A 22,500-nucleotide genomic window follows, 5' to 3' on the forward strand; every position below is an offset into this window, starting at 1 on the left:
ATATAATATATACATAATATATATTATACATATACAATATATATACATATATATAGAATTATACATATATATAATATATATATATGTATATATTATATATATACATATATATATATATAATATATACATATATATATATAATATATACATATACACACAGTACTGTGTAAAAGTTTTAAGCAGGTGTGAAAAAATGCTGTAAACAAACAAGTCTTTCAAAATGGAAGTGTTAATCATTTATTTTCATCAATCAACAAAATGCAGTGAATGAACAAAAGAGAAATCTAAATCAAATCAATATTTGGTGTGACCACCCTTTGCCTTCAAAACAGCATCAATTCTTCTAGGCACACTTGCACACAGTTAGTGAAGGAACTCGGCTGGTAGGTTGTTCCAAACATCTTGGAGAACTAACCACAGATCTTCTGTGGATGTAGGCTTCCTCGCATCCTTCTGTCTCTTCATGTAATCCCAGGCACACTCGATGATGTTGAGATCAGGACTCTGTGGGGGCCATACCATCACTTCCAAGACTTCTTGTTCTTCTTTACGCTGAAGGTATTTCTTAATGACTTTGGCTGTATGTTTGGGGTCGTTGTCCTGCTGCAGAACAAATTTGGGGCCAATCATACGCCTCCCTGATGGTATTGCATGATGGATAAGTATCTGCCTGTATTTCTCAGCATTGAGAACACCATTAATCCTGACCAAATCTCCAACTCCATTTGCAGAAATATAGCCCCAAACGTTCAAGGAACCTCCACCATGCTTCACTGTTGCCTGCAGACACTCATTATTGTTCCGCTCTCCAGCCCTTCGACGAACAAACTGCCTTCGTCTACCTATTTGGCTACAGCCAAATATTCCAAATTTTGACTCATCAGTCCAGAGCACCTGCTGCCATTTTTCTGCACCCCAGTTCCTATGTTTTCATGCATACTTGAGTCGCTTGGCCTTGTTTCCACGTCGGAGGTATGGCTTTTTGGCTGCAACTCTTCCATGAAGACCACTTCTGGCCAGACTTCTCCAGACAGTAGATGGGTGTACCTGGGCCCCACTGGTTTCTGCCAGTTCTGAGCTGATGGCACTGCTGGACATCTTCCGATTTCGAAGGGTAATAAGCTTGATGTGTCTTTCATCTGCTGCACTAAGTTTCCTTGGCCAACCACTGCGTCGACGATCCTCAGTGTTGCCCGTTTCTTTGTGCTTCTTCAAAAGAGCTTGAACAGCACATCTTGAAACCCCAGTCTGCATTGAAAACGTTGTCTGGGAGAGACCTTGCTGATGCAGTATTAACTACTTGTGTCTTGTTGCTGTGCTCAATCTTGCCATGACATGAAACTGTCTTCCACAACCTCACCTTGGTAGCAGAGTTTGGCTGTTCCTCACCCAGCCTCCTACACAGCTGTTTCTGTTTCAGTTAATAACCGTGTTTCAACCTACGTGTGACATTAATGATCATTAGCACCTGTTTGGTATAATTGGTTGATCATACAACTGACTATAATCCTACAAAATCCCTGACTTTGTGCAAGTGTACCTATAAGAATTGATGCTGGTTTGAAGGCAAATGGAAGTAACACCAAATATTGATTTGATTTAGATTTTTCTTTTGTTCGCTCACTTTGCATTTTGTAAATTGATAACAATAAACAATCATTATTTATATTTCTGAAAGCATTCTTTGTTTACAGCATATTTTCACACCTGCCTAAAACTTTTGCACAGTACATTACAGTATATATTACATATATCACCTATGGCAGAACAATGCAGTCTCAAAAATGTTAAATTACAGAGACATAGCACAATTATTTAAATAAGCTTTCTTCTCTTTTTTTGGGGTATACGGGCAAGTCAAGAGACTTGCTCAGGGTCACCCAGTGATTATGGGCTGGCTGAACGAGCCACCTTGAAGGTTTAACGTCCAACACTTTGCCATTAAACTGTAACGCCAGTGATAAAGAAGAAAATCTACTGCTAAGACAATTAAATGTGTTAAAACAGTACCAATATCTCAAAAAATAAATGTTTATTGTTAATATTATAAGCTGTTTAAAATATATATATTTTTAATTTCTATCTTTTCGCTTCACTTTCTTTATACCTTGCTAAAAGTGTAACAGCTCCAGCAATAACTGGGGAAGCAACACTGGTTCCTGAGAGAGAGCGGCATCCACCTTTCATTCCAGACCCACGGACACCAGACCCATAGGTCACAATATCTGGTTTGATTCGACCATAACCACCAGGCAGCTCCTGTAAAAACAAATCAATAACAATGAGTCCATTTTAATGTACTCTTAAAAAAAAAAAAATTAAAAAAAAATCACACAATCTACTAAAAAAAAAAAAAAATAATAATAATAATCACAAATTGAAACCTCTCATTTAACAAGTATTCAGACACTTTGCTCTTTTACTACAGAGGCCTACAGAGAGTTCCTTGGACGTCATGGCTTGGTTTATGTCCCGACATGCAGTATGACTAGTGGGACCCTACATAAACAGGCGTTTGCCTTCGTAAATAATGTCCAATCAATTAAATTTTTCACAGGTGGACAAGTACTAGACACATCAAGGATAGCTGAAGCAAACAGGATGCTCCTGGGCACAATTTGGAGTGCCACAGAAAAGGGTCTGAATACTTATATGCAATGAAAGATTTCAGGTTTTGATTTTTAATAGATTTGCAAACCTTTATGAAAACGTCTTCACTTTGTCAGTATATCAAACAAAAAATCAAATCAAATAATATGTTAATCCCCAAGAGGAAATTGTCTTTTTGCATGACCTTATGGGTCACTGAGTGTAGATTAACAGACAAAAATGACAAATGTGTCCATTTAAAATTAAATCTTCAACACAATTAAGTGTGGAGAAAGAAGAGGGGTCTAAATAAATTAATCAGAGACAAATAACAGTGCAGGCAATATAAAAGTTTTTTTGGGAAATTGGTTACTGACTAGCAAAATAAAAATAAAGAAACTTAATTTCCCACCAGATACCAATTACTTTAAATCCTCACCTCAAAACTGTCTAAAAATATTAGCGTAATAATAAAAAAAAAAAAAAAACACACAAAAAAATTTGTGCTTTAGTGCTAAGTCAAGAGTTTGAAAGTACAAAATGACTTAAAAAATTTAATAATTGAATCCATTTTACACATATTATTTAAGTAAGTAGTTATTAATTATCAGTGCTAAAAATGATGAACCTGTGTATGTGCTCCAGGAAATTAAATTATATACTAGCTTTTACCCGCGACTTCGTCCGCACGGGACTCTGTTTTAATATACTTTTTTTCGGAAATATATATATGAAGTTATAGTTATTGCCCGTGACTTTGTTCGCGTGGAACTTCTGACGCCGTGGGAGTGTAAATATTTAATTGGTTTTTAGAGGATTTCTTTATAAACAATATTTTTTGTTTGTTTATTGGGCGGCACTAATATTACCAGGCTCGTGGGTGAACTTATGCGTGAGCAAGCTACGTAAAACTGACCGTGGGAGAAACAATCTTCCCTGAAATCTACGCCAGCGTATTTCAAAGTTTGGCCCCGAGACTTATTTATCGTCATGGCGAAGCATACTTTGAGGGGAAATTGCAGTCTCTTAAAAGTCAAAGGGGAGGTCATTGGATATTAGAGGAATGCGTGGCACAAACACTTTTTCTCCTTGAGCACACCCGGTCAAAATAATGGCTTCAATTACATTTTTATGCAGGGCTTTGACTTGCAGTCTAGTGCCATTACATAGTTTCGGTGGTTTTAAATTCCGAAGGAGCATTACGGGTGTGCTCATACAGTACGTAGAGTAAGCCTAGGGTATGGAAGACCCGGTGGTTTAAGGGTATTTAAAAACTCTACTGGATAGTTAACGGCTTCATCTGCATTACAGACAGTGTCTATCGACTTGTAGACCACTTCTTCTCCGTCAAACGACTTCAGCAACATGTCATTAATGAACACAGCTTGATCGTTTTTTGGAGTCAAAATGGCCCGTTCACAAAACCATTCTATGGGCTTATTCTGTATTTGAGCAATGTCTGGATAAATGTGATCTATCAGTTCCTGGACAGTAGTCACTAATGTGCACAACTCACCCGGGACAACAATTATATCATCTGTTGATGGATAATCACTGTTTCCTATTTTCATTAAAATATCTGAAAATTGAGCAGCTGATACATAGATACTGAGACTGAATCTCTGTGTTTCTCAAGATGCGTGTGTTGATAATTGGTAGCAGCTTGCCTGTGAACTTCAGGATGTAATTTTTGAAATCTTGCAACTGCTTGTCGATGCGCAGTAGGATTCTTTTCATAAGATTTTTTTATTTGATTCTTTCGGATGTTATTTGTGTATCGAGCCCTGCATTTTTTTATTTTCTTCTGTGTTTGAGTTGGTAAAACCTGGTGTAACTCTTGGTTTGACGAAGATGAAAATATGGCGTCAGTTTCAGGCGTCGGAGATGCAGGTCTTTTTAATCCTTGTGTTGTTATTTTTCTGGTAATAATAACCTTTGGCATATTTGAAGTCGAAACTTTCAGAAGAGGATACTTTTTTTGTGAAACATAAGCATGAAAATGACCACTCGAAAGATCTGCTGTTTTACAGGGTTATCATTTATAGACCAAACTGCATAGCATCAGGTCGCTCGCACAAATGATGCACGGCTGTCGCTCACTTTACCGTCAGGCAGAAACAGAAATATCCCCTTCCTCATTCCACGCATGCGCGCTGTGTCGTTCGCCCCTCTTCTCAGTGGCAAGAGAACGGATATAGTTGACGCCTCCCAATTCACCCCCTTAGGGATGGAATTTCAAAAAATCCTTTCTTAGCAGTTATCCATGTCATTATAGGAATGCACTGTCAAAATTTCAGCACTTTAGGTCCAGCAGTTTGCTCTGTGCGTTGTCTGTCAGTCAGTCATGGAACTGTTTCATATATATTATAGGAATGCACTGTCAAAATTTCAGCCCTTTAGGTCCAGCAGTTTGGTCTGTGCATTGTTTGTCAGTCAGTCATGGAACAGTTTTATATATATATATATAGATATATACATAAAAAAAAAAAAAAAAAATTGTACCCATGTAGTCATTCCCCTGGAAGAAAACCGAGCAATGTTGTCTTCAAAATCGATCCCTCCTACGCCAATTACATCCATCTGGTCAGCTGGATTATTAAGTGTTCTGTTAAAATAACAAGTTTAAATGTAATTAAGTGTACATAAGAAGAAAGTAACTGAAGAAGTTGGAGCCACTGGTAACTGTTTCATCTGTAATCCTGACAAATCCATACATTTCCTCTTTTTCATTGTGTGTCTCTTCATTTTATTTACATATGTGCTGAAGAAAATTTTTAATATTACTTTTACATGCACTACAGGCATATGGTGTTGTCTTTATGAATTGAAACACAGAATTCAAAATGCTAGTTTTTGTTACATGCATGTACAAATTAAATTAAATTTGTAATGAAAAAGTGAATATGATTTAAAAGTGCATAATACTTCCCTTTATATCTATACTTTGGTTTAGAGCACTACAATTTTTCCTAAACTGTCCCATATTGAAGTAGGAAGTAATGCTGAGACTTACAAATTTAAAGCAATCTGAAGTAGCAAGTGACAATTTCGCAATTTGGCTGTAAGCCTCTTTGCATGTGAGAACTGCAATAACTGACATTACTACACCCTTCATTTATTCCTTTAAAAGGCCTCTCCAAAGCCTCTTCTACAGTAATTTTTCATGATTTTTTTTTCCCAAACCATTGTTTGACTGGGGTCCATCTGTACACTTTAGTTGTGATATTAACAAAGAACAATTCAGACATTAAAGTTTGTCATTTCATTGCTTGAGTTACATGTTCTTAAATTAACCATGCAGTGATTTAAAAATAAAACACACAACTAACAATGCTAATTATGTAACAACTGATCAGGGCTCTCTCAAAATATATATGAAAACAAAACTTTGTAAAACCTGACCTGTAAACAAAACAATCCCTGTGCCAACAATAACACTAATGTTTACTTATATGCACATTTTCATACAAAGAATGTAGCTCAAAGTGCTTAATTGGTGGGCTGATTAAATTTTTAAAAGCAATGCAATCTTAAATTTTAATATAAAATAAATAAATTAATGCTAAAAGTCAACCTTTTACTGCCCAAGTCACACGTTTATTAACCATTTTTGCTGAAACTTATACCCACATAAACCAACCAGCTAATTACACATATTGGAAATTTTACCATTCTGTAAACTTGTGCAATAAATTAATAAACTACAGATCAAGGTAAAGTATCCTATTTTTAAATGGTCCCATCTGCTTCACTGCTTAATCAAACAAGCAAAAGTTAAACATTTGCTTTGTAACTCTACATAAAAGGACCTCTTTTGTTTCCTTACTTACCCATACAAGGGCCCATCATTCCCAATTGCAGAGACCATGATAACCTTGTTGGCAGTAAGCTCCCAAACCTAAACAGGAAAACAAAAAATGTTTATTTTAAAACAGAGATGAAGCTTAAATGTGTATGTCTCATACTGAACTGGAACGTTTTATCTTTCCATTGCAGTGACTTGTTCATTATTCCAGTTATGAGTCTTGTCTAAGCAAAGAGCTGTTTATGGTTTGAGGTTTGTTAGATGCATATTTGTAGTACAGTAATCCCTCCTCCATCGCGGGGGTTGCGTTCCAGAGCCACCCGCGAAATAAGAAAATCCGCGAAGTAGAAACCATATGTTTATATGGTTATTTTTATATTGTCATGCTTGGGTCATAGATTTGCGCAGAAACACAGGAGGTTGTAGAGAGACAGGAACGTTATTCAAACACTGCAAACAAACATTTGTCTCTTTTTCAAAAGTTTAAACTGTGCTCCATGACAAGACAGAGATGACAGTTCCGTCTCACAATTAAAAGAATGCAAACATATCTTCCTCTTCAAAGGAGTGCGAGTCAGGAGCAGTGACTTGTCACAGAGATAGCCCTATTGATTTGTTTGCATTTCTCTCTGTTTGGCTTTTAAGTATGCGAAGCACCACGGCACAAAGCTGTTGAAGGCGGCAGCTCACACCCCCTCCGTCAGGAGCAGATAAAGAGAGAGAGAGAGAGACAGAGAGAGACAGAGTTTGTTTTTCAAGCACAAATCAATACGTGTCCTTCGAGCTTTTAAGTATGCGAAGCACTGTGCAGCATGTCGTTTCAGAAAGCAGCTGCACAAAAGATAGCAACGTGAAGATAATCTTTCAGCATTTTTAGAGGAGCGTCCGTATCGTCTAGGTGTGCGAACAGCCCCCCTGCTCACACCCCCTACGTCAGGATCACAGAAAGTCAGCGCAAGAGAGAGAGAGAAAGTAAGCTGGGTAGCTTCTCAGCCATCTGCCAATAGCGTCCCTTGTATGAAATCAACTGGGCAAACCAACTGAGGAAGCATGTACCAGAAATTAAAAGACCCATTGTCCGCAGAAACCCGCGATATATATTTAAATATGCTTACATATAAAATCTGCGATGGAGTGAAGCCGCGAAAGGCGAAGCGCGATATAGCGAGGGATTACTGTATGCCTAAACCAAAAAACAAGAAATATTTAAATATACACAATTTTATGATTGATTCTTTGAAAGTGAAATCTGTTTCCTTGTACATGTAAATAATTACATATTGAGATCACAATGGCCTGTGGTTACCACCGCAGTATTCCAATTCACATAAGCCAACTGAAAAATAAGCTGAGACTAACAACGCGCGTATCACAATACATTCAGAGGCTGACATCTAGTATTTATTTAAAAAAGTAAAACCCTTACTGTGTTGTTTAGGGCCTTATACTGGGTATAACAACTTATCAAACAAGTGGCAAAAATATACTAGAGATTGAGAATTGTACATTTGTTACAAAGCCAAACGCAAATATAAATTAAAGAGAAAATGTGATTGATCAGTTGTGATACAATTTTATTTTTATATTATATATATATATATATATATATATATATATATATATATATATATATATATATATATATATATATATATATATATTTTGGTCATGACTAAAGCAATTTACTTCTTACTTCCAAAAGGATTATTAAAATATCAAAACATATATCAAACCTTGTCAACAAAAGGGTGGTCCATGAAGTCGGGTCCTCCAATACTAAGGTTTAAAACATCGATTTTCTTTAATATAGCATAGTTGAATGCATCCAAGAACCAAGAAGTGTATGATACCTAGGAATAACATTGTACTTTAGCATGTTTCATTTTTCAGCAGCAATTTTTTTGCATGTTTAAATTTTACACAAGCTAAACGCTGGATGTGTTATGAAAGTAGCATTTGAATCTAAGCAGTCAGTTACCTGATTGTTGGTAAAAACTCTGAATATGTGCAGCTCTGAATCTGGGGCAAAGCCTTGGCATTCTCTCATGCTGGCAATAACACCAGCTACAAATGTACCATGGCCCAATCCTTGAAATAAGAGGGGAAAAAAATCTTTTTACCATTACACTTATCATTAAACGTTCACATTTCTAGCTATATAGTATTCAAGAATGACAAAGTCAAAGTTGAGAAAATGTACAGTATCTATTATTAATAAGCTAATCAAATTAAAACCATGTCAAGACTTTTTAGGTACATTAACATATAATACAAAAAGCACCTACTATCATCGTCATATCTGTCCGTCTAAAACAAACCCAGCTCCCAGTGGACTGATTTTGTTAACGATTTTGTTAACAATTACTCTTGAATGGAATTTGTTGGGGGGCAGCACGGTGGCGCAGTGGTGGCGCTGCTGCCTCGCAGTTAGGAGACCCAGTTCCACTTCCCGGGTCCTCCCTGCGTGGAGTTTGCATATTCTCTCCGTGTCTGCGTGGGTTTCCTCCGGGCACTCCGGTTTCCTCCCACAGTTCAAAGACATGCAGGTTAGGTGGATTGGTGATTCTAAATTGGCTCAAGTGTGTGCGTGTGTCCTGCGGTGGGTTGACACCCTGCCCGGGATTGGTTCCTGCCTTGTGCCCTGTGTTGGCTGGGATTGGCTCCAGGAGACCCCCGTGACCCTGTGTTCGGATTCAGCGGGTTGGAAAAAGGATGGATGGAAGTTGAGTTTTCACTGAGATGCCTCAAATAGATCACATTGTACAAATTTTTCAAACTTCACAATTTCAAACTGAAAAGCACTGAAAGATTTTCAAAGTTATCTATTTCACAACATTCTGTGGGACCGCCATTAAAAAATGTGTTTATGGTTTCAAATTCACCTTTGGTGAGGGTGCTTCAGCTTGTATATATTATGCATATGTTCCTCCTTTATGGTTTGTACATAAAGTAAAGGGTCTGAATTTCATTTTTTAATTTTTAATACATTTGCAAACATTTCTAAACTCCTGCTTTGTTATCTGAGATATTGAGTGTTACTTGATTTGGGGAAAAATAATTTAAATGATTTTAGCACGAAGCTGCAATCATAGCAAAATGTAAAAAAAGTGAATGGGTCTGAATACTTTCTGAATCCATCATAACACTGATACTACACCGGTTTACAGCATGCATGTCATTTGTAACCAAAATATTAATCTGACCAAAAATATCAATCTGGTCCCTCTCCAGCTTTGGACAATGCTGTTATAGATACATAGTCTTAAGCACAAGACTGTTATGGTATTCGTCTTGATTTTAGGAGCTATGAGAGAGGATGACGGAAAATTCTTGCTTTTGAGCTACTGGCTTTCAAGAATTTTCTCAGTCACTAGTATATTGCATGTGGAGTTGGATGTTTTTTGTGTGTATGTGCATGATCAGCTTACAGATATGAGAACAAGTTCTCATCTGGAGCTTCCAGTTCTCCTACAGAGGGAGCACGGCACTCAACATATGTTTTGACAATAATGCATTGGATATCAGTAAAAATGTATGAATGGTTTTACTTTTATGTGCCTAGGTAAAGGTGCACTATTAACAAGTGTAGTACAGTTTCTTAAGTAAAACATTCAATCATTCAATTACACAGAACCAAGTAGGTTTAAAAAAAATCTAAATTAAAAATACTACTGCTTTATTCTTTTATATTTTTGAAACTAAAAGAAATTAACACATATTATGTGACTTTAACATTCTGCAAGCTGACATTCTCACCATCATCTAGGGTTTTCTCATTGGTCCAGTTTGTTCTCTCTTTCACATTCTTAAAATGCGGGTGCTTCTCATTAAGACCTGTGTCAAAGACTGCTACCTTAACTCCAGCACCTGACAAACAAAACAATAATGCGTCTCTTACTTACACAGCCCAATGTTCACAAGAAATGCTTCTGTAAAATGCACACAGAGAATAAAGCATATATCAGACACAGCCAAAACAGGTGGTGTATGGGAAAGGTCAGTAAAATACAAGTTAAGAACAGCTAACAACAGAACAATTCCTTAACAACCTGAACCATTATGCCAGAGAAAAACAGAAACTGAAAGTCCACTAAAATACATACACAAAAGTAGGCACACATATAAAAGGACAGCCCAAAAAATTGTTTAGAACTGATAAGCAGCAACATGGATACTCTTGAAAGAGGACAGGATTAGGAGCCATAAGGTCACAAACTGTAATGCTGTTGTACTAAACAATCTGCATGTAATTATAAAAATGAAACTAAACAGGAGTTATGCATAAGTAATATTTGATTAAGATTTATGATGGATTTTTTTTCCCTCGTTGATAAACATTGGAAGTTTAAAAAAAGAGAAAACGCTTTTTATCAAACCACAGTCATTTCATGAATATTTACCAGTATGTCCCATCTGCCAGAGAACATCAGCCTGTAAGGTCTGCGCCACCTGTCTAGGAATTGCTCTCAGCAGCCGTCTACTTGAATGTCGTCCGGTGGCATGCCAAAAGCCAGAGCCCAGGGATAAACTTGATCTTCTTAAAGGACGTGATGATTGCCATTTTTGGGTCCACCGAGTATCATTACAAGGCACTGGCTGGTCAGTTGCTAAAACCACATATAAAATAATATGACTTGCATAAGTAAAGACTACTTGGTAGTAAACTGTGACATTATTTTAATACTATACATTATCAATACCTGTTCATTAAAAAGACTAACAGACTTCCAAAATGGAGTTAACGGATAATCCATTATGTATGTGTATATCTGAAAAAAATTTACTTATTTCAAACTTTTTTATATGTAAACATTATATATATATATATATATATATATATATATATGTCAAAAAAAGTAATTTCCCACATCAACTCAAAATTATTCAAAAATGAAATATTGTGAAAATACAAAAGAAACTACTTACTGAAAAAGTCATGTGCATCAATTTTGTCTGTAAGCATTTGAACTTGTGTGGGCACAGGATATGTACTACTGTCTAAAAGAAAAGTCCAGCATTTTCCTGTAACAGTCCATGTCAAAATCCACTCACATTCTCATGTCCTAAACTAAACTAAAGGACAGGACAATTTAATGTTTGATTTTGGGAGAAAAGACTAAAGGAGTTGAAAGGGGCTCCACAAACGAAAAAAATAATAAAAAAACAACAGTCTGACACTACTAAATAGAAGTATGTAAAACACAAAAAGTAATGAATGCTATGATACAGCAGCTCCATCCACTCAGCTCCATACTATACTATTAACCTCAAATTAAAATAATATGCATTGCAATGAAAAAACATTTTATGAGAGATTGGGGGAAGAAAAACACCAACTGCAAGCACTTACAGTCTGTGAATTTCAGGGTGCGGAAAACCTTTCGTTGTGGAGTAACTCGTTTAATATGTGGGTGGTCCTGCAATTTCAAAAGTCCATCCTTATGTAGTTCTTTAATGTGTACCACTTCAAAGTCACTGGGGTAGTCACTGGCAGGATTATCACGAGGAACAATCTTCCATTCCAGAATTTTTGAATGTTTCAAGGCGCTTGAAATAAACTTACTCCTGGCTTTGGCTGTGAAGTACCCATTAAAGGCGATGATATATTCTGCATAAAAAACAAAAAGGTCACATTGTTCTCATTATAAATGCAAACCAAACAATCACTACAGGTAAATATTACCCATCTGAAGAATGAATTAATTATTGGAGATTAAATACATACTATAGTAAAATACAAAGCAGTGCATCTCTACTACTTTAGTTATGGCATTACTTGTAAATTTGTTTAAATTCATTTTTGCTGTCAAAATTGTACATGTTTGATATTGAAAGAATTATTTTTGTTAGTCAAAGTCCTCCAGCATTTTCTCTTTTGTGCTCCTGACTGAGTTTGCAGCATTTGTTTAAATTCACTATCCCCTTAGTGAGGCGTCATTTTCTTAAACTTTGGGAAATTAGCCAAAACATCCTGATTGCAGATGTCACCTGAATCCAACCCTTTCACCCAAGCCAAGTCACAAAAACAGACAGGTCTTTTTAAAGAGACCACACCCAACCTACGGCTGAAAATAAGGCAGTCCTTATAAATGAAGGCACGTTGCCTCAGTGTCACAAGTATTTCAGTAACTTTCTCTAAATAATTGGCCATCATACCAGAGCACTTGTTGAAAATTTTCTGGCATACTTTCTCAGAGGTGTATGACTTTTTGTTGCAAAAGGCCAAAGAATTAAACTATTGTTGTACAATATTAAAATAAAATGATGTGGTGTTGACAAAATGGCACACTGAATTAAGCACTGTAATAGGCCCACACTTTTTTTTATATAATTGTTTACCATGCAAGTGAAAACAATATATTAATGACCATAAATGTCAACTAAATAAAAATGGGAGGCAGTCGGGCATATTTTTGGTGGCACCCATCTTTTTGGCAACTGTAAGTACTAAACATCAACATTGTTCGCTAATGAACTAACTAGATTTACTTTGATTGAAGTCTGTATTTACAAGTCATGTTTGACACTCTAATAGGTGAAACAGATAGTTTAAAAAGCATATTTTATACCTCACAGGTGGCACAGTGGTAGTGCTGCTGCTTTGCAGTAAGGAGACTGTGGAAGATTGTGGGTTCGCTTCCTGGTTCCTCCCTGTGTGGATAGCGCTTTGAGTACTGAGAAAAGTGCTATATAAATGTAATGTGTTATTATTATGTGTAAAATGTTGTTCAAAGTCTAGCATTAATAAAGCAAAGTAGCCATTATGCACTTTGGCAGAAAATTAGACCACATCTTTAAAAAGGTCTGGTTAAAATTACTGTATGTGCAGTTATTTTAATGCATGCTAATATTTAACCAATACATGCGGTCAATTATGTGAAGACATTATGCTACAGAAGGCTGGATTTGGTGACCTTCATTAAGTAAGTAAAGCATGTATGCATATAGAGAGGTGTCATGGACCTGAAGACTTTCCACTTATGCTCAATATAACTGGTAGATAATGCCCAATATTTTGCCTTCTGTTTGTAAAAAAAGAATTTAGAAAAACATTAAAGGGAATTTTTATACTTAAAAAGACTGCTTTCTTGTCATAAGGAAAGGAGGGTGTAGCGCATATAGAACGGTTTGTTGGACATTTTGAACTATTAATGCAAGGTGGCAAAGTTTGCCACTGGATAGCTCCTGGATGTGACCACTTCACAGCTGTAAATCTGATATGCTCAGATTGATCTTCAAAAGAATGATGACACTACAGCACACACAAAATACACTTTGAATTTAAGAGAAACCATCAAAACAGTAAGTTCAAACACTGTAGCCACCATACAAAGATTTATGAAAACCTTCACAATTAACTTTGTTTGCATAAATAACAGATGATTTGTAAAAATGCAGTCACTGTCAATAGGTATTGCACTTTTCCAGGGTTAATAGTTTTAAAAAGGGGAATTTTTGTTTCCATTGGAAAGAAATATATATTTTTACATGGGTTGAAGAGATATTTTAAGATTTGAATTTAAATAAAAATCTTTAAGTTCAAGAATGAAACAGAATTTAAAGTTAGAACTGAAATACGATCTAAATGACAACAAGCTGGAAGACTGCCAGAGCTTTCACTATGAGAGTGCATTAATTCTAAAAGGCTGAAGGAGCAGAATTCCACACATATACATTTCTATCAATCTTTCCACTAAAATGTTTTCAAAGATGGCCCCACTGTGTCACAAGGGCTAGCAGGCAATTCAGTGCTACTAAAGAAACAAATGTAGTACTAAGGTGTTGTACCGTGTTAGCCATTATGAATGTAGAGAAAAGTCAAGCAAAATGACACCTTTTATGGCTAACTAAAAAGATTATAATATGCAAGCTTTCGAGGCAACTCGGGCCCCTTCTTCAGGCAAGATGTAAGATGATTACATCTTGCCTGATGAAGGGGCCTGAGTTTTCCAATTTTCTGTCCGAAGTTTAGTCTTCAACAAGTGAAATGCATGCTCAATTGGGTTACGATCAGGTGACTGACTTGGCCATTCAAGAATTTTCCACTTCTTTGCTTTAATAAACTCCTGGGTTGCTTTGGCTGTATGTTTTGGGTCATTGTCCATCTGTATCATGAAACGTCACCCAATCAATTTGACTGCATTTAGCTGGATTTGAGCAGACAGTATGTCTCTGAGCACCTCAAAATTCATTCGGCTGCTTCTGTCCTGTGTCACATCATCAATAAACACTAGTGTCCCAGTGCCACTGGCAGCCATGCACACCCAAGCCATCACACTGCCTCCACCGTGTTTTACAGATAATGTGGTATGCTTTGGATAATGAGCTGTTCCACGCCTTCTCCACACTTTTTTCTTGCCATCATTCTGGTAGAGGTTGATCTTGGTTTCATCTGTCCAAAGAATGTTTTTCTAGAACTGTGCTGGCTTTTTTAGGTGTTCTTTAGCAAAGTCCAATCTAGCCTTTCTATTCTTGAGGCTTATGAGTGGCTTTCATCTTGCAATGCACCCTCTGTATTTACTTTCATGCAGTCTTCTCTTTATGGTAGACTTGGATATCGATACGCCTACCCCCTGGAGAGTGATGTTCACTTGGTTGTCTGTTGTGAAGGGGTTTCTCTTAACCATGGAAATGATTCTGCGATCATCCACCACTGTTGTCTTCTGTGGACGTCCAGGTCTTTTTGCGTTGCTGAGTTCACCAGACCTTGCTTTCTTTCTCAGGGTGTACCAAACTGTAGATTTTGCCACTCGTAATATTGTAGCAATTTCTCAGATGGGTTTTTTCTGTTTTCGCAGCTTAAGGATGGCTTCTTTCACCTGCATGGAGAGCTCCTTTGACCGCATGTTGTCTGTTCACAGCAAAATCTTCCATATGCAAGCACCACAACTCAAATCAACTCCAGGCCTTTTATCTGCTTAATTGATAATGACATAACAACGGACTTGCACACACCTGCCCATGAAATAGCCTTTGAGTCAATTGTCCAATTACTTTTGAGCCCCTGAAATGAAGGGATTGTGTTAAAAAAATGCTTTAGTTGCCTCACATTTTTATGCAATCGTTTTGTTCACCCCACTGAATTAAAGCTGAAAGTCTGCACTTCAACTGCATCCGAGTTGTTTCATTTAAAATTCATTGTGGTAATGTACAGAAACAAAATTAGAAAAAAGTTGTCTCTGTCCAAATATTTATGGACCTAACTGTATCTTTCCAGTCTGGGATCACATGTCAAGTCCTAAAACAGCAATGCTCCAGCCCTGACCCTTTAGTTTAAAGCTCCTCTGTAGTATTTGGTTGGTACCAAATGTAATGTATTACAGCAAAGTCTAACAATTTCTGCTTCTCTGTTCTACACAATGATAATAATCTTATAAACCTTTGCATAAGCATTAACATTTTTGACAGCATTTTTTTTTCTCTTTTTCTGAAAGAACCCCTAACTTGAAATTGTGTTAAAAGATGCCTTTAGATCCTAGGCTTTTAACATGGAGTTGCTTTCAGTCAGCACATGGGTTCAATTTGGTGGTATAGCTAATTCTGGGGAGATGACCAGTGACATTTAATTTATCCCATTTGTATATAATGCATTCACACTTGCTCTCTGATCTTAACGTGATGTGCTAAGCTTTACTTTAGTTATTTGGTCAAAATCAGAGCACACTTGTAATCTTTACGACAACTTAGGCCCTGAAAACTACACCGTAGAAAAGAAGTAAAATTTCTAATTTTTTTTATCGAACTCTGGTGTACCAATGATATTAACTGCATCTTTCCAGTGAGTGTTTTTAAGATTAGGTCATAATAATGAATTATTAATAATGAAAGAAGGATATCTATAGTTATATGTAACAGAAAACATATGCTTATGCTTGACTTCTTACTCCATTGTATTTTGACAAAGTCAGACCATTAGTGTAAGTTTAGCCAACACTGAACATAAAACAAAAAGACAGTTCAGAGTTGGCTCCCAAACTGCACCCAGCACTGCCAAGATAGACTCCAGCTCCTTGCAATCCTCCTTTATAGATGGATAAACGGGTCAAAAAGGCATATGTAGAAAGGAAGACAAGACAAAGTAATCAACAGATTAAGGAAGTTAACCAGTAAGTCCTTGTTTTTTGGTGGCCAACTGAGCAATACTACAAACAGATGACTAATAAGCTGTAAAGTCGACATTTTACATATCTGAAAACAATTTAATTTTTTTTAATTTTCTTTGATGAGTAAGTACTTGAAAACAGAAACCACAATTAAGTAATAGTTCAATTAAAGCAGCACCAAATGGAGATAACTAATTAAAACCAATTTTCTTTAAACTCTATGTAACCAGACGCAACCTCTAAGCATGAAATGGTAAAAGGTCCAAATAAAGCCAAAGCTAATACCAGGGATCAGATGTACACATACTATCCTATAGATATGATGGGGGAAAAAAAAAAAGACAGTATTATTTATATAAAAAAACTGCCAAACTATAAGATGCATCTGTATAATTACTTCTAAAACAAAGAAAGTTCAGCCTCAACTAAACTCTTAATACCAACAATTTTGTACTTTATGATCCTGAGAATAAGCCAATTTTATACAAGATGGGCAAAACCAAAACAACATTTTTTTTCGAAAATCTTACCATGCTCAACTAAAGTGGAGGAAAACTCCACTCTGAGATTGAGGTGAGAGCAGTTGGAGCACAAAACTATGTCGTCACCCAGCTCTGTTCCATATGGCATTCTGCTAAAAAGCAGAATCAGCAACACAGACAGGCAGACACTCTCAAGCTTCATGGTCTCAAATGTTCTTCACAGGAGTTATAAATCCAATTTTTGCTTCCCAAAAACCCAGCACAATATTACAACCGGACATTAAGATCCTCCCATGAGGAGGGTCAATTCATTACACCTGAAAACTCTTAAAAGTATGTAATGGAGTTTAGGTTTCCTGGCACACATCTTGCTGTAAAAAGTTGTTGCCAATTCATTTTTTTTCTTATTTTGTTATTTCTTTCTCCGTTTCTTCTCCATTTTGCATCCAGTATGGAATTCAGTCAAACTGCTGTTTAAGATTCAGTGACTCCATTATCAACAAAAACAGATAAAATAAAATCAAGAGGACTTGGAAACTCTTCACCTGCAAAAATAAAAATAAAAATGTTACAGTATGTTTACTTGATAATATATAAAGGTTAACATTATAAACTGTACGGCAAAAAAAATAATCTTCCAAATATGTTATACAGTAATCCCTCCTCCATCGCGGGGGTTGCGTTCCAGAGCCACCCGCGAAGTAGGAAAATCCGCGAAGTAGAAACCATACGTTTATATGGTTATTTTTAGAATGTCATGCTTGGGTCACAGATTTGCGCAGAAACACAGGAGGTTGTAGAGAGACAGGAACGTTATTCAAACACTGCAAACAAACATTTGTCTCTTTTTCAAAAGTTTAAACTGTGCTCCATGACAAGACAGAGATGACAGTTCTGTCTCACAATTAAAAGAATGCAAACATATCTTCCTTTTCAAAGGAGTGCAAAGCAAGCAGTCAAAAAAAAAATCAATACGGCTTTTAAGTATGCGAAGCACCGCCGGTACAAAGCTGTTGAAGGCGGCAGCTCACACCCCCTCTGTCAGGAGCAGGAAGAGAGAGAGAGAGAGAGAGAGAGAGATAGCGAGAGACAGATAAAAAAAATCAATACGTGCCCTTTGAGCTTTTAAGTATGCGAAGCTCCGTGCAGCCTGTCCTTCAGGAAGCAGCTGCACACAGCCCCCCTGCTCACACCCCCCTACGTCAGCGCAAGAGAGAGAGAGAGAGAGAGAGAGAGAGAGAAAGTTAGCTGGATAGCTTTTCAGCCATCTGCCAATAGCGTCCCTTGTATGAAATCAACTGGGCAAACCAACTGAGGAAGCATGTACCAGAAATTAAAAGACCTATTGTCCGCAGAAACCCGCGAAGCAGCGAAAAATCCGCGATATATATTTAAATATGCTTACATATAAAATCCGCGATGGAGTGAAGCCGCGAAAGGCGAAGCGCGATATAGCGAGGGATCACTGTATAAGCAGAAGCAATTAAAATATCCAAGGTAAATAGCATACATGGACTGATAAAGTATAACTTAACTACTTCAATAATTTGAAAAAAATATTTCTATTTTAATTAACTCTACTACACTACAGCCTTATTGGTAATCAGTCAAATATAAACCCCTTTTACACAGATGCCTCTTGATATACTCCAAAGTATAAATATGTTCCTTAAAGAAGGGTTTTTACCGTGTTATCACATGCTTCACTTGTTCAAGACCAAAGATGGCTGTGGGTGAAACAAAGAGCTGGAGGTAGTAAAGTAAGCCTTTGTACCGAGTAACCCTGCCAGACATCAGGAAACTACACAAGATGAACCATCAGCTGCTCTCCAGATGCACATCACTCTGACAAATTCAAGATGTTCAATGACGGATCCTTGCTATCAAAAATGTTTAACCATCACTCCCAGCTATGACTCTTTGAAACACATACATTGAGCAGACACTGCCCTAAGATACCCTGAAGTCCAGATTCTAAAGAAGATTTGCCAGGAGGCGTAGTTTTTGTTTTAGCATGCTTCTGATTTTTTGTTCAGTTCAACTGAATGTACAAATAAATAAAATATAAATCCAAAAGGAATTAATGATATGCACATAACTTGCCCAAGGAAACAGTCGACAAGAACTGCTGGTTATAATGTAAACCTAATAAAGACATGGAGCTTGAATCGTGATGAGCATTTACTGGTGAACAGACCCATCCACTGCAATGAGGTTTTTCACCATCTGCACATAATTCACAGCCAAACTTGAATCCTAAGAAGGAGTCGTAAAAAAATGGTCATTATTACAAATCGAGTGCTTGCCAACCAGTTTGAGCTTTGTGTTTCATGCAGATATATTTAAAGGAATCCACTGGGGTTGTTACATGCAAATCTAAAATTAGAATACGTGTGAATACTTTCACGGTCTAAAAATTAACAACTGAACTGAGAGTTGAGACACTCTCCCATGTTACTGCAGATTAAACTATCTGACTTGAGCTTATGAGGCATAATATGAAGAGAGTAGCAGCCAAACGTTAAGGTTAGACCACACACAAAGTGCTCTTAGTTCATGTGTGGTCAGCACCATTATGATTGTGAATACTTCAGTCTAAAAACAGGACATGGAGTGATGGTTCCACACATGGACAATCAATCATATAATTTGATGTTTATTTATATTGAGCCACTTGAGAAACATACAGAGACAGATTATGTCAAACAAATATAAAAACGTATGATTTTAGGAAAATGTAGATGAGGCCAACAAAAAAAGTATTGAAAGGTTGCGTGTAAAGTCAACAACTGATTTAAAAAAAAAAAGACCAAAGATCTTTGACAAATCACAAAAGAAGAAGAAAGGTTGCCTAACCCCAATGTGTGCGACATTATTTCTGTTTCCATTTCACATTGTACCTGCTGAAATGCACGTTACAAACAAAAAGGTTAAAAATCAGAAACATATGAATGCCTAAAGACATCAACACTTTTGATATGATAGTTTGTCTAAGGGCCAGTTTATACTTCATGCTCAGATCGCGTGCTCGCATGCATCATGGCTGCCACGCATTCCCAGTATTCACTTCACGTATCCTTTGAGCACATCCTCAGAAATTAACGTGATGCATGCATGAAAGGCAGAACCGAGGGCGGGGTTATGGCTGGTGGGGGCAGAGAAAGAGGGGCGCAGTATGTTCAAGTTGGAACGTGATGTCAGGGTCAATGTTTACTATCAACATGTAACAGCAAGCCGCTTTGAAGATCCAACAAGATTAGTGTGTGTGCTTTGATGTCTGACGAATTGCTCAATGTGGTGAAACAAATCATCAAACTTAAATGCTGACATACAAAATGTGTTTGTGGTGCTTTTCTTCACATATTTCTTGCACTGGCTATAGAAGTGTTGCATCGTAATGATGCGATGGGGATGTATTCCCCATCATAATGATGCAATACATTTTAAAGGTCTCAAATTCAATTACCTGTGCCTTCCATTTTTACTTTTTTTTAACCTTTGCAACAGCATCAGAATGCATGGAAGTGTATTTGAGCCACCGAGAAAAAAAAAATATCAGGGATACAGTGAAGAAAAAAGTTGTATTTCGTGATTAAAGTGTAAAGTTCGACTTTAACCTCATAGTTTATTTTGTCATTAAAGCAGAATGTCATAAACGTCATCTTAAAACTGACCCACTTGTTAATCGGTACGTGCTTCTTGGGCTTCCTCCTGCGCTGACACCAGCGGTAGGCAGCGATTACCACACAGAACACATTAAGTTTATGATATTCCAGCTCTCTGCACATTTAGAATCCTTAGAATTATAAGTGATATCACTTTCATAATTAAATGTGTTAAAGCATGTATGTTACATTTTACAGATCGGTAACATTTAAATAATTAATACTGTTAATAATTACACACGTTGGGGCGGCTTGGTGGCAAAGCTCTGGGTAACTCTGCTGCCTCACAGGGAGTCACGTACCTGGTGTTACATGCCTGAGGTTAGAATGGCTTTCCACAGTGTGCTTTGGTTTCCTTCCAAGGACATGCAGGTTTGGGGATTTAGTGATGCTAAAATGACGCTAGTGTATGTGTGTGCTTGTCTTGCCTTGTGCCCGATGCTTGCTGGAATGGGCGCATCCCTGGATCGATGAATGTAATCATTAAACATCCATCCTATCGGAGGTACTGTAGCAAGGTGTCCTGGGAATGTAATGGATGTTTCAGGCAATTCACAAAACAGCAAAGCCAAATGTTGTTTTCTTACCATGATGATATCTTGCACTGCCAACCAGTGGAATCCTCCGGATTTAGATAAAGTATGCGTGCAAGTATAAACAGTACACTGCTTGTGTAGCAGGAGCGACCGCAAGCGCGCACGTTGCGTCAAGTGTAAATCCAGCCTAAAGTGCCTTAAACACGTATTTAGCCTATTGCTAATTTCATCCAGACACAGTTCAGAAATAAAAACACTTACTTTGTACATAGCTTTCAAGTGCTTCGTGAGTGTTTCAAGTGTTTCATTACCAAAGTGCTATAAGTGGTAACCATTTTAACATTTGTCATCTCAAGATTCAAGAGTATTTTTTGTCATTTCATCCATATACAGTAGTACAGATTAGTGTGAAATGAAACAACGTTCCTCCAGGACCATGGTGCTACATAAAACTCAGGACAATGAAGAATCCACAACACATAACATAAAGACACGTAATATATAACAAGGTGCATGTGACTCAGATGTGCAAACATGTGCAACACTGCAGAACAGAACACATATATCAGATATCAGTCCGGTCCATGAGTGTTCAGAAGTTTGACTGCTTGGGGGAAGAAACTGTTACACATTCTGCTAGTGAGGGCCTGTATGCTTCGGTACCTTTTTCTCAATGGCAGAAGTGTAAACAGTGAATGTGAAGGGTGTGTTGGATCATTCACAATGCTGGTGGCTTTGCAGATGCAGAGTGTGGTGTAAATGTCCATGATGGAGGGAAGAGAGACACCAATGACTTCTCAGCTGTCTTCACTATTTGTTCTAGGGCGTTGCGAGTCCTGACCGTGCATTTTCCACCAGACAGTGATGCAGTTGCTCAGGATGCTCTCTATGGTTCCTCTGTAGAATGTTGTTAGAATAGCTGGTGTAAGACGGGCTTTTCTCAGCCTGCACAGGAAGTAGAGCCGCTGCTGGGCTTACTTGGCTAAAGAGCTGGTGTTGTGGGACCAGGCGAGGTTCTCTGCCAGGTGGACACCCAGGAATTTGGTGCTATTGACGACCTCCACAGTTGAGCCGTCAATGTTCAGTGGCAGATGGTCACTCTTAGTCTTCCTAAAGTCAATAATCATCTCCTTTGATTTGTCTACATTCAGAGATAGGTTATTGACTTTACACCAGTCCGTTAACCGCTGCACCTCCTCTCTGTATGCTGACTCATTGTTGTTGCTGATGAGACCCACCACAGTCGTGTCATTGGTGAATTTTATGTTGTGGATTAGAGCTGTGCGTTGCTGCACAGTCATAAGTCAGCAGTGTGAACAG

At 37.4% G+C, this 22,500-nt stretch overlaps 1 protein-coding gene across 2 annotated transcripts in view; it reads right to left on the minus strand.

The window, feature by feature from the left end:
• The window catches only part of mbtps1 (membrane-bound transcription factor peptidase, site 1), a 119,036-nt gene that overhangs the window by 57,498 nt on the left and 39,038 nt on the right, over positions 1-22,500 (minus strand). Inside the window, exons 2-10 of one of the 2 annotated variants that reach the window (XM_051932364.1) lie at positions 17,028-17,524; positions 11,745-12,002; positions 10,795-11,001; positions 10,151-10,261; positions 8,373-8,482; positions 8,128-8,244; positions 6,420-6,487; positions 5,092-5,194; positions 2,108-2,259 (exon numbers count right to left, since the gene is read on the minus strand). In XM_051932364.1, coding sequence (XP_051788324.1) covers positions 2,108-2,259; positions 5,092-5,194; positions 6,420-6,487; positions 8,128-8,244; positions 8,373-8,482; positions 10,151-10,261; positions 10,795-11,001; positions 11,745-12,002; positions 17,028-17,181 — 1,280 coding nt within the window. In that variant the 5' untranslated portion in view covers positions 17,182-17,524. The remainder of the gene's footprint in view (positions 1-2,107; positions 2,260-5,091; positions 5,195-6,419; positions 6,488-8,127; positions 8,245-8,372; positions 8,483-10,150; positions 10,262-10,794; positions 11,002-11,744; positions 12,003-17,027; positions 17,525-22,500) is intronic. The other variant, XM_051932365.1, reaches the window with a different exon arrangement.

Source organism: Erpetoichthys calabaricus, chromosome 9 (genome assembly GCF_900747795.2).
Source record: "Erpetoichthys calabaricus chromosome 9, fErpCal1.3, whole genome shotgun sequence".
Lineage (NCBI taxonomy): Eukaryota > Metazoa > Chordata > Cladistia > Polypteriformes > Polypteridae > Erpetoichthys > Erpetoichthys calabaricus.